The sequence below is a fragment of the Lepidochelys kempii genome, chromosome 5, assembly GCF_965140265.1.
Source record: "Lepidochelys kempii isolate rLepKem1 chromosome 5, rLepKem1.hap2, whole genome shotgun sequence".
In the NCBI taxonomy this organism is placed as follows: Eukaryota; Metazoa; Chordata; order Testudines; family Cheloniidae; genus Lepidochelys; species Lepidochelys kempii.
The window spans coordinates 121059555-121072969 of record NC_133260.1 but is presented as its reverse complement, the minus strand read 5'-3'; the positions used below and the strand labels follow the sequence as shown (position 1 = coordinate 121072969).

General features: G+C 39.4%; 1 protein-coding gene across 1 annotated transcript in view; it reads left to right on the top strand.

The window, feature by feature from the left end:
• The window catches only part of SHOC1 (shortage in chiasmata 1), a 119165-nt gene that overhangs the window by 53828 nt on the left and 51922 nt on the right, over positions 1-13415 (top strand). Inside the window, exons 12-15 of the mRNA XM_073346129.1 lie at positions 933-1175; positions 6655-7107; positions 9292-9417; positions 11734-11910. Of these exons, the coding sequence (XP_073202230.1) occupies positions 933-1175; positions 6655-7107; positions 9292-9417; positions 11734-11910 (999 nt within the window). The remainder of the gene's footprint in view (positions 1-932; positions 1176-6654; positions 7108-9291; positions 9418-11733; positions 11911-13415) is intronic.

The following is a 13415-nucleotide window of genomic DNA, read 5'->3' as shown; positions in this document are numbered from 1 at the left end:
ATTTTCAATGTTGATAAAATGAATGTAGAATGCAAGGAACGTGCGAATATTGCTCCTGTTTGCACACTAAAAATATATCCCAATTCATCTAAGGTGGGATGTTTGATTTTTTCCTCTATATAAATCTTCTTGTAAGGCAGATAACTAGTTTGTCTTTCCACAGTGGTAGTTTGTATATAATGACAGCCTTCCCCCAGTTTGAAAATCTTCAGTTCACCTCCTGATAATTATTTTAATGGGTATAGTAATTTCTAAAACTCAGTAACAAAACCTAACTTTAAACAAGCTCTGTTGAAATATTAATTTTCATTATAGAGTATGTTCTTATCTTCAAATAATTTTTAAAAATCCATACTAATAAATTCCTTAGTGGAATCATATTCATGGAGAACTAAGTGATAAGTTTCCAATGCCAAACGCACACATTAGGAAGTGGAATATGGAACCAAAAACAACTAAGTCATAAATTATTTCTGACCCCAACAGTTAGTGTTAAGAAACAACACCAAAAGACTTCTGTGAGATAAGTGAGTTACATCCTCATTTGTAAAATAGTCTATTTACTATTTACAGTTTTCAGATAATCATTATAATAGATGCTTGCAAGCATGGAAGGTAAACTCATAGATAATGAATAAATCTCGAATCATTTGTAATCCAGGTAATGCAGGTTTATATCAACAGACTAGAGATATAATTACAGCTGGGGAATTGAACACAAAAAACAAGGTGAAAAAATTTACATCTTACTAAGCTATGTAAATGTTTCTTTCTTTGCTGTTCAGGCAAGTGCTGATACTGAATTAGTTATGGAAAGATATACCAAGGGATATACATAAGTCATGAATATTTTTTTGTGATTTTACTGTCAAAAATGTTCTTCTCTCATGTTTCTAGTCCATTAATAGTAGTTTTTGTCTTGTTTTTTATAGAGAATCAGACTGTTGAACCTACATTTCAACATCATACAGTTACAGAACTGAAAAAGATTATGTCTGTCCATGTGGAAGCTCCAGTGTTTAGCCCATTAAAATCAGACTGGTGGATTCATTCAGGACTAAATCTGGTATTACCAGATTCTTTGGAGCAACTAAGCACTGATTTGGGTAGTGCAAATAGCCTGTTTTCTACTGAAGAGGAAGTATTCTCACAAATTACACAATTTCAGTTAGAAAGTAAGTATATTTGTTTTTGATAGAAAAGTTCAATGACAAGAATGGCAAGGAGATCTTTTTTAACAGACAGGTTTCAGAGTAACAGCCGTGTTAGCCTGTATTCGCAAAAAGAAAAGGAGTACTTGTGGCACCTTAGAGACTAACCAATTTATTAGAGCATAAGCTTTCGTGAGCTACAGCTCACTTCCTCAGATGCATATTGTGGAAACTGCAGCAGGCTTTATATATACACAGAGAATATGAAACAATACCTACTCCCACCCCACTGTCCTGCTGGTAATAGCTTATCTAAAGTGATCATCAGGTGGGCCATTTCCAGCACAAATTCAGGTTTTCTCACCATCCACCCCCTCACACACAAATTCACTCTCCTGCTGGTGATAGCCCATCCAAAGTGACAACTCTTTACACAATGTGCATGACAATCAAGTTGGGCTATTTCCTGCACAAATCCAGGTTTTCTCACATCCCCCCCACCTCACCCCCATACACACACAAACTCACTCTCCTGCTGGTAATAGCTCATCCAAACTGACCACTCTTCAAGTTTAAATCCAAGTAAAACCATAACATCTGGGGGGGGGGTAGGAAAAAACAAGAGGAAACAGGCTACCTTGCATAATGACTTAGCCACTCCCAGTCTCTATTTAAGCCTAAATTAATAGTATCCAATTTGCAAATGAATTCCAATTCAGCAGTTTCTCGCTGGAGTCTGGATTTGAAGTTTTTTTGTTTTAAGATAGCGACCTTCATGTCTGTGATCGCGTGACCAGAGAGATTGAAGTGTTCTCCGACTGGTTTATGAATGTTATAATTCTTGACATCTGATTTGTGTCCATTTATTCTTTTACGTAGAGACTGTCCAGTTTGACCAATGTATATGGCAGAGGGGCATTGCTGGCACATGATGGCATATATCAAATTGGTGGATGTGCAGCCACTATCAGAGGCTCGTTCACCTGCACATCCACCAATGTGATATATGCCATCATGTGCCAGCAATGCCCCTCTGCCATATACATTGGTCAAACTGGACAGTCTCTACGTAAAAGAATAAATGGACACAAATCAGATGTCAAGAATTATAACATTCATAAACCAGTCGGAGAACACTTCAATCTCTCTGGTCACGCAATCACAGACATGAAGGTCGCTATCTTAAAACAAAAAAACTTCAAATCCAGACTCCAGCGAGAAACTGCTGAATTGGAATTCATTTGCAAATTGGATACTATTAATTTAGGCTTAAATAGAGACTGGGAGTGGCTAAGTCATTATGCAAGGTAGCCTGTTTCCTCTTGTTTTTTCCTACCCCCCTCCCCCAGATGTTCTGGTTTAACTTGGATTTAAACTTGAAGAGTGGTCAGTTTGGATGAGCTATTACCAGCAGGAGAGTGAGTTTGTGTGTGTATGGGGGTGAGGTGGGGGGGATGTGAGAAAACCTGGATTTGTGCAGGAAATAGCCCAACTTGATTGTCATGCACATTGTGTAAAGAGTTGTCACTTTGGATGGGCTATCACCAGCAGGAGAGTGAATTTGTGTGTGAGGGGGTGGATGGTGAGAAAACCTGGATTTGTGCTGGAAATGGCCCACCTGATGATCACTTTAGATAAGCTATTACCAGCAGGACAGTGGGGTGGGAGTAGGTATTGTTTCATATTCTCTGTGTATATATAAAGCCTGCTGCAGTTTCCACGATATGCATCTGAGGAAGTGAGCTGTAGCTCACGAAAGCTTATGCTCTAATAAATTGGTTAGTCTCTAAGGTGCCACAAGTACTCCTTTTCTTTTTTTAACAGAAGATCCGTCATGCAGTTCAGTGATGGATACTAGCATAGCACCAACTAAGAAAGGAATCAGAAAAATTCTCATTCTCAAAAAGAAAAGAACTCGGAAAAGCATAAATTAGTCAGCACTATTACTCTAAACTCTGATTTACAAAAAGCTAAGATTGTCAGTTGCATGGATAAAAGTATGTGTGCACTTGCATATTTAATTTGTGGTTACCATGATTGCATATGCGAATTATGGTAGTTGCAAGCACAAATTAGCCACTTCAGGCCCTTAATGTTTCTAATGAAATACCTGGCAGGAGAACTTTTGAAAGGGATATAATAATTTCAAAGTATTATTAATTACTATTATTAATTAATATCACCATAATAGAGAATATGTTGATGTAGCAGACTCTTATATGGTTCCAGCTTCTTCTAGGATAGGCCAGTGGCACGGGACCTGTTTTAGTTAACTCAGCTTCTATTATAGTGAAGATTCATCAGTATACAATATTATGCATGGATTCATTCACTATGCAGATTTGTAAGGCTATTTGCGTGCAACTCAAATGGAAGAACACTACCACCTAGCTGTGGCAGCTCTGTAGAGACAGAACATATTGCAGTGCATTTAGCTACAGTATTGTTAACATGAATATACAGAAGTAATACAAAGGGTTAGGATTTTGGGAAATTGCAGCTCTAAAATGCATCAAATCACATCCTTTTTATTTTCTTATATTACAAACGCTTGCATTAAGCACAGTTACCCACATTCATAGTCAAATTTCTTGCTATTTCACACACAGTTTATCATTATGGGGATTTTTATCATGAAGCTGTCATATGCTTGTACTGAATAGTTAGTACAGTATATTATATTTCTCATGCATTCATAACCTTATAATGTCCCTTCAACTAGAACATGTAACAGGTACAATAGAATCCATTCTAGATCATTCTTGTGTTCTCCTACACAGCACTCACTGTTCTATGCAAAAGTCATAGCTTATGGGTATTGTTGCCCAATACAGTTGATAGGAAATGGGGGGTCAGGTATCTCACAGGAATTTTTTTTCCCTTAGGTTGATAGTTCCCTAGTTTATGTGTGTGCTGAACTGACCATGTTATCCCCAGTATTTCTGTACCTCTGCTGGAACAGCAGCAGTTCCTTTTCTGCTCTCTCTATAAGCCTGGGTTCTTTAGTCTCTGTTTGGCTTCTTGAAATGGCCAACATCTTGCAGCAAAGATTCTCTTATATGAAGCGTGGAGCTTGCTGAGGATTCCTTTAGCAGCAGTTTTACCGAATGCTCCTGTTACAACAGCAGCTTTGGGTAGACTAAAGAACTACTTCCACTGGCTTCCCCTGTCTAGCATCATGTGAAGAAGCAGCTTAGTAGCACCCACCTTGCTGTCTCCTCCCACCAGCTGGAGCTCTTTTTGGAGAATAGATTCAAGTTTGAACTGCCCCATCTCCTTCCTACTAAATCATTCACTCATGAAGGAAGAACTATTGGGAAGGGATTCCTCTTGCTCCGCACTCTTCCCAGCACCTCCTTGCCAACATTGGTGAGAGCATCTTACAGTCGGACTTGGAAGAGCCCACTCCTTCCACCCATTGACAGCAGCAGTGATCTGGGTCCTTATTAATCCAGAGCTGCAGAACTTTTTAGCAAGGCATAGCCAGACTACTGCACCTTGCGGAGCCTTCTAGCATGGAAATACAGTCTGTAGCAGAGGCTAAGAAGGCGTCATGAGTTACAGTAACTGGTTTCTATGGTCCTGTAGCCCCAAGGGACCCTCATCATTGGTGCTGATCCCATTTCACAATTTTCCTCATCCTCTTTACAAGAGCAGGAAATGGTTTTCTGGATCCTCTCCACTACTCACAGTTTCTAGCTTCTTTGGTCCCCAGGAGAGAGGTTTAACATCCTTTGCAAGCCCAACTCTACTACCAGTCTGCTCAGGAGACTGCAGGATTGGGGACCCAGGTTGAGCACCATTTCCCTCACCAATCCATCAGTTGTTCCCTCTCACTCAAACCTGATAAGTTAAGCCTGGTTCTCTCCATCAGGGTCCTTCTGTGTGCACAGAAGTTCAACCTAGCCCAGTGTGCCACCTTTTGAGGAACACTGCTGGTAGGCCCATAAATAGTGCAACAAAGTGGTCTATCAGTTCATACCATCAGCCTACAAGTGTCTCTGGTCCATCCTTTTTGCAGTAATCAAAGGATTAGTAAAGGATCAGTAACAGAAGAAAATAGGAAAATATTAGGAGAAGAGAACGTAAGTGAGAGGGAAAGTCCTCTAATAGAGCATAGTTCTAATGCTAATACCAAATCAGTGGAAGTTAGGAACCTAAACACCTTTGTGGAGCAGGATCCTAGAAAAATCACAAGAACACTACAATCCCTAAAGCCTGAGTTAGGTGCCTACGGTCCCTATACAATTAATTAGGAGAGAGAGGCACCATAGATTGCAGTCCACTAAGCCAGCACACAAGGCAAGGAGCCACCTAAGCTAGCCAGTGGGAGATACTGAGCAGAGAGGTATGCGCTAAGCCCTGCCCCTCTCTCAGAGATAGGCTCTTAAATCTAGGCTTCATGGAGGCACCTAACTGTGCTAGCAAGCCATGAACTGGAGGAAAATAGGCATTCAGCCACCCAAGATGCATGCAGGACCTGAAACAAAATGGAAGAGGAGGAGCAGGACCTCCCTTACAATCTTTAGCCAAGTGGATAGGATGTGGGACAACCCCAGTTTAAGTCCCCCTTCCTTCTGCCACCTCTCAGGTGATTGTCCTAACCACTAGGCTATAGAGTCAGTAACTGTTTCTCTAGCCAAATAGTATTTAAGTATTGAATTGTTTAATTAAAGCACCTAGTGAGTTTGGGCACATACAGAGTTAGGTTCTGGCCAAGTGGGAGTTTTCTTGATCGCAGTGGTGCCTAAAAATGAGACTTGGATTTCTAAGTATCTTTGTGAATCCCACCCTCACTCCTTATTCTTTATCCACAGGTACCTCTGATCTTTCGTTTTAGTGACCCGTTTTTCATTTGTTTGCTATTTTATTACCTTCCTTACTTGGTGAAGAGGATTATGGTCCCTGCTTGCTTTCCATGAGTTATGGTTTTTGTCCAGAGCAGTGGATCCAGCATAGGTAAAAAGTAAGAGTTTTCTTACCTTTAACTTTGATTTCCTCTAATATGGAGCCACTGCTCTGGGCAGACTCACCTTGTGCTTATTTAGTGTTTTATTAATTTCTGAGCTTGTCACAGGCTCGTCTTTTACATTCTTTCATGTAAGGTTGAAAGGGAAAGTCAAACAAGTTCTCAAAATGTCAGTGACACTACGGCAGACTGCATTGGTGATAGAACCATCATGCTAGGTTGCATTAAATCTATCACCATCTATAAGTTAATTGTGTATAGCTTCACTTCGGAGTTGATATAATGGCTTTGGAGCTTTCTGTTTTCTCAACTTTGGAATTTCTTATGTGGGAATAACATATCAGTTCAAACATGCCAGCAGTGGATTCTAACAACCTAAGTAAGGAAGAAGAAAAAAATCAGAAAAGAACTCTGCAGAGTTCTATTCAATTGGATTGGACAAGAACATTCTTGGGTTATATATTCTATCCAGAACAGTAGATTCTATTAGGAGTAATCAAAATTGCAATGGAGAAAACTAATTTTATCTTTTAGGGTGGCTTGAAGAGAAGAGTTCCCTTACTAATCAAGGACTGCTTTCTGTCAGTGCATATCACTGGGACAAAACAACAAATTCTCATTTCTCACCTGAAAAGAAGAGCCCATTCCCTCCATTACATTTGGGAGCTGCACCTCATGTCAACATATGTGATGCAAATACATCTGTTGAATGGCTAACAAGACAGGAAAATCAGCACAGTGAGACAGAAGGACCAATGCATTTCTTATATCAAGAAAAGAAAAGAAAAGATTTGTCTGACTCACTTAACTGTAAAGAAGGATCTTTTGAACCAAACAGCTCAACAAAAAGCCAGAAGACTCTACCATTCAAACAGTCTAGACAATGTGACGATGATTCTGACCTTCTGAACAGTTTTATCATGCTAAGATCTAAACACGTGTTCATCCAAAATGAGGAAAAAATTAATTTGGATAGGCAGAAAGAGGGTAGGTGAACCATTCTGTCCTGTAATTTTAGGTCTAATTCTGCTCTCTTACACTGCTGTAAATCAAGTATAACTCCATTCAAGTCAATAGAATTAATTACATGGGATGAAATCCTGGTCCCATTGACTTCAGTGGATCCAGTATTTCATCCATGGTACTTATTTTGTATTTTTCTTTTTAGTTGTTTTTTTAGACAGTGTGCATTAAAGTTTGGTTCCACTCTGAAAAGAAAATGGTATCCTCTTACTCAGACTGTCTGCTCCCCCTGACATGTTCTGAGTCAAGTCTGGTGATTTTTGTGACAAAAGTAAGTTTCTATTGCTTACTACTCTTGTTAGTCCTGCAGTTAAGAGGGAGCTATATTCTGTTTCTTCTTATCCCAGCAGAACTATTCCAATTAGTTACACCTGTGCAAACCCAGTGATGCAATGAGGCTGAACAGTTGTCTGTGAAGACAGAATATGGTTTGAAGATCTGTTATCACTGCTGATGATCTGCGAAAAGAAAACTTAGCTCATAGACTGAGTATGCAGGACTGGCACTTAGAAAAAACTTTTACTTATAAATTGACCACCTTTGCTACAGAAGTCATTGAGAGACAATGAAATGTTAGGTCAGTCGCTTTTCAGAGTAGAATCACACTAAAAAATAAAATACTGCAGGACCCAGACCCTGGTTAGCAGAGCTTCAACACAGATTATGCTTGAGTTATATATCCCTTGGAAAATAAGTTTGTAACATAAACACTGTTGCAGCACTAATTATAATAGCATGAAGTGGTGCTGTGTAACAGATTAATATGGATTTTAATTGTATCCTTACATAATTAAAAAAACAATATGCAAGACATTTTAATAAAATTTTAAAAATAAAACCATGTATTATTGTTTTATGTTGATACATATGCAGATCTTGAGAAATTGATAACCCCAGTTCTAAAAGTACAAACTCAGGACACATGAACTAAGGTCTTATGTTACCATCTAGTGAACTCTAACTAGAACTGCATCTCTGAGTAGTACTATGGATAGAGGCTTAGTTCAGTATAGTGTAAACAAGTAAATGTAGACAGTGATCCTCAAGTGTTGTATGTTAGTGATGATTGATAAATGTTTAGCCTATCCAAACATATGTAGATTTTATGTCAATTCCTTTGAAAGTATGGTTCCAATTTTAGCGGAAGGCCTACTGTCTCCCAATAAATTACAAGTGCTGTTGTGGGTTATTTTTATAGACACCAGTTATATGTACTATTTAACCCAATTAGTATTTAGGAGAGAACTAGTAGAAGTAATTGGTTAGCATAATTTTGAACCCTAATAAACTTTTCTCATTCAGTAGGCTCCTTGACAGTAGAATATGAACTTTGGCTTTTAACTTTGCGGGATGGAAAGTTTTTTACTTTTCCCTCTTTATTTTGCCCAAGTGTCTCATATTCACAGCTGCAGCCATATGAGATAGGGATCGATCCAGTTTGCCAAGAAGTGGGGGCTGCTAGCTCCAAATCTGCCACTTGCTTCCTCTTTTGCCAGGAAGAGGGGAACAGAGATATTGGGGGACCCTTAGGATAGCTTGTGACTTCTTATTTGTATTGGAGAAAGAGAAAAAAAAACACAGAAGGGATCGATGCTGAGGTGCAGCTACAAGTAAAGATGAAGGGAGTGAGAACGACCTCTTTTAAGTAAACTGTTTCCAGCCCTTCTCCTACTTACCCTATTTCCAGTGTTCCTGATCTTTCCTGTCCAGTTGAATTCCTGCTCTCAGATGCTCTTCCACTCGGCAGTTTCCCTGCCTTAGTGCTCCTGTAGGAATCTTCCTTTATACAAACAATAGGCTATAGAAGCAGCTTCGAGCAGTTTCTCAACTTTGCCAGGATATGGATAGGGTATGGATAGGGGAGGTGTCTGATTCCATTCAGACCTGAGAGCACCCACTTTTTGGCAAACATAATCTGACCAATGTATCATGTGGCTGCAGCGAGGAAGTGTGGGAACTTGGAGGAAATAAAGAAAATTATTTTCACTTTCTTTTTCCAAAGTAAAATATACAATTATTGGTCTGTGGCACAGGAGCCTCCTGAATTTGAAATGTTTAATTAGCAAGTGGAGGAATGTGTTAGAGAATTTACTTATTCTGTGGATTTGTTTTGTGATAATTTTACATAATCTACGTCCAATGTTTTAGCACTGGAAATTAAAGAATGTCCAGAAGTTCTTAAGCAAGACAGTTCTGCTGTTTGTAAGGCTACATTGACAGAGAAAACAGAACAGGAGAATCAAGGCAGCATCTCAGTCAAAATTCAAGCATCAGGTATAGAATTTTGTTTTGAATGGTCTGTTTATTTTTTTGTAATATTGCAATTTTACATTAAATAATATCCATATATACAAAACCAATATCCATTTTATTCACTGCTCTCTACGGCTCTTATCCTGCAAAAATTCAATATGGGAACCTTTATGCTCATGCAGACTGTTGTATAACAATTCCTATATTTCACGATGGTAGCATCATACGTGAAAGAATTAAAAGAGTTTCTCGGTCAGATATAAGCTATATCCAATATTGAGAACTTAAAGACAAACACAAACATTTTAACAACAATGAAATATTAACAATACATTATGATACCTTACTGGAAATATTAAGCCCTTTAAAAAGAAAATGATTCATGAATGAATGAATGAATGAAATTACACCAAGTAGCAAAAACAGTATAGCATCTGATCTATCCTGACAAAGCATGAAGAACTGGAGATGATGAGAATGAGCACTTACATAGTGGTCCACATCTTCAAAGTACTTTACAAATATTAACTAATTAGTTAATAATTATGAGGGCATAAATGACCAAATGTAGTGAGACCTGCAACTGAAATGCAGCCCAGCCTGGCAACCTTACCTGTCAGCTTGAGATATTTTAAAAATGAAATGATAAACCCTTGAACATGGGAGATAATAGAGTTTTAACCTTGATGATGCGATTAACTCAACTATAATGTTAAGCAGATAAAAGAAAAAATTGATACTCAAGAGATTTAGGTATCCCATTGAGAAACAGGTCGTGCCTTCCAGTTAATTCAATATCAGCAGTTTATTTGAGTTCTTCAGACTATTGTGTTGCTGTCACCTACTTGGATGTCATGAAAACTCAGTTATATCTGAAGGTACGTCTACGTTATGGAGATTGTGCTGGCACAGCTATGCCACCGCAGCCATGTAATGTAGATACAGCCTACACCAACAAAAGGGGCAAAGAGTCCTGTGGCACTAACTATAGACTAACAGACGTATTGGAGCATAAGCTTTTGTGGGTGAGTACCCAACAAAAGGGTTTTTTCTATTCAGATAGGAATACTGCCGCCCCCAGATGATGGTATCTACATTGACCGACGTATTCTTTCATCAATATAGCTGCATCTATCCTGGCAGTGGAGTTGATATAGCTACATTGGTCAAGGGGTGGATTTTTTACACTGACATAGCTATGTTGACTTAACTTTTACATGTAGAAAGAGCCTTCAGTCTGGTCTACTCCAGACTTAAATCAGTATAACTATAGGTTTCAGAGTAACAGCCGTGTTAGTCTGTATTCGCAAAAAGAAAAGGAGTACTTGTGGCACCTTAGAGACTAACCAATTTATTTGAGCATAAGCTTTCGTGAGCTACAGCTCACTTCACCGGATGCATACTGTGGAAACTGCAGAAGACATTATATACACAGAGACCATGAAGCAATACCTCCTCCCAGCCCACTCTCCTGCTGGTAATAGCTTATCTAAAGTGATCACTCTCCTTACAATGTGTATGATAATCAAGTTGGGCCATTTCCAGCACAAATCCAGGTTTTCTCACCCTCCGCCCCCCTACACACAAACTCACTCTCCTGCTGGTAATAGCCCATCCAAAGTGACCACTCTCTTTACAATGTGTATGATAATCAAGGTGGGCCATTTCCAGCACAAATCCAGGTTTTCTCACCCCCCCCCACTTTTTTTTTTTTCTCAAAAAAACACACACACAAACTCACTCTCCTGCTGGTAATAGCTTATCCAAAGTGACCACTCTCCTTACAATGTGTATGAAAATCAAGGTGGGCCATTTCCAGCACTAATCCAGGTTTTCTCACCCCCCCCCCAAACACACACACACAAACTCACTCTCCTGCTGGTAATAGCTTATCCCACCTTGATTATCATACCCATTGTAAAGAGAGTGGTCACTTTCACAACAGTTATACCAACCTAACCCCCGGTGTAGACAGTGCTATGTCAGCGGGAGAGCTTCTCCCGTCAGACATCGCTACCGCCTCTCAGGGAGGTGGATTAATTGCACAGATGGGAGAGTGGTCTCCTGTCGGCTTAGAGCATCTTCATTTAAGTGCTATAGTGGCACAGATGCATCACTGGAGAGTTTTAAGTGTAGGCCTTCCCTTATAAGGGGTTACTAAACAGCCATCCAGAAGTCATTTAGAATTACTAATGTGAAGAGAATGAAGTTCATGTTGCAGATCTCTTGAAGAAAATAATGCTTTTTTGTTTTACAAGACACTTGAGTACTTTTATCCAACAGTGGCATATTTAACCAAATTGTGTTATCTTGTGTATGTTTGTTTGTATTAACCAGAAAGCCAGTGCCAGGCATACCATCTGTTAGAAGCAACAGCCACTCCTGTTCTAAAAGAGTTGATGCATCTTGGCATACTTGCCGCAGTGAATTGGAGGTTTGCCACAGTTAAATTTGATCACACTAGATTTTTCTTAAAACAGCAGGAGAAAGTGATCTGTGATATTTTTAAACAAGGTAAAATACATTGTATTTTTCATCTATAAAATTGATTTGATTTCATATGTAACGTGGTTCAATAAGTCTGGCAAATTATTCACAAACTTTCAAGCATTTCCCATCTGATGGTAACAGACCTGCTTTTTTGTTTCCAAAAGGTCTCCATTAATACAGTCCTAGTTAGGCATGTTATTTTTAATAACTTGAATATCAGAATACTAAACAGTATTCCAATCCAAATCTAAATTTCACATGCTTCAGAAATGTTGGTCATGATTAATCATACATTGTAGGCAATGTTTAAATGACATTCCCACATGTGTAATTTACAGAGAAAAACACTAGTATGTTTTTGTTGTCCTTTTCTTTGTGGTCAGTGGCTATTTTTGTCATATCCATGTCATGGAGTTCATGGTATACTCCAAGCCAGGAAGCGGTTATCAACTCTTAACCCAGTAACCCTGAGTGCCTGAGTGCCTCACAATACTTTGCTACAGTAGCTCCCAGTCTGGAACACTCACAGTCTGCAACAAACATGCAGGCACCCTATACAGCCAACCCTGGTTCAGAAACTGTGACCCCAGCAGTCTGTCTACAGCCTTACAGCCCCACTCTGGCTTCCACCAGCCTTGGTTACAACCAGCAAGGTGACCCCAACACACTTCCAGTCCCAAATTTTCCCAAGACCTTGTGTTCTGCAATGTCCAGCCCTCTCCTGGACATTTCAGAGAAATAACTAATTTAGTTGCATGTCTTAACATAAGGAATTATGAATACTTGTTTGGGTCATAGACTGTACAGTATAATATTAATAAGTATTCATAATTCCTTATAAGGTGTTAATACATACAATTCACAATGATATTAATAAAAGATCTCATGCAATAGCCTGCTATAATACGGTAATATTGTATACAATCTGGTCTACATTACAGACCTATATTGATATAACTATTATCACTCAGGGGTGTGAAAAATCCACAACCCTGAACAACGTAGTTATACTAACCTAACCCGCTGTGTGCACAGCACTATGTCTGCGGGAGAGTTTCTCCCACCGACATAGCTACCACCCCTCGGGGAGGTGCATTAATTACGCCTACGCGACAGCTGTCTCCTGTCTGCTTAGAGCATCTTCATTAAAGCGCTACCTCAGCATAGCAGTATGGATGCAGTTGCACCCATGCAGCATTTTAAGTGTATACTTGCCCTCAGTTGATTCAATTGCTTATCACTTGAAGTTTAGCCCCCTCCCCTCATCTTGATAGACCAATAGGTCTACACTACACACTTACTTCGGTGGTGAAAAATCCACACCCCTGAGCGATATAGTTATACCAACCTTAACCCCCTGTGTAGACAGCGCTATGTCAGTGGGAGAGCTTCTCCCATCAAACATCGCTACCGCTTCTGGCAGAGGTAGTGGGAGAACTTTCTCCCATCAGCTTAAAGCATCTTCATCACAGGGCTGCAGCGGCCAGCTTCATCTGTAGGTTGTCGTGGTTTTGTCGTGTAGATTGTCC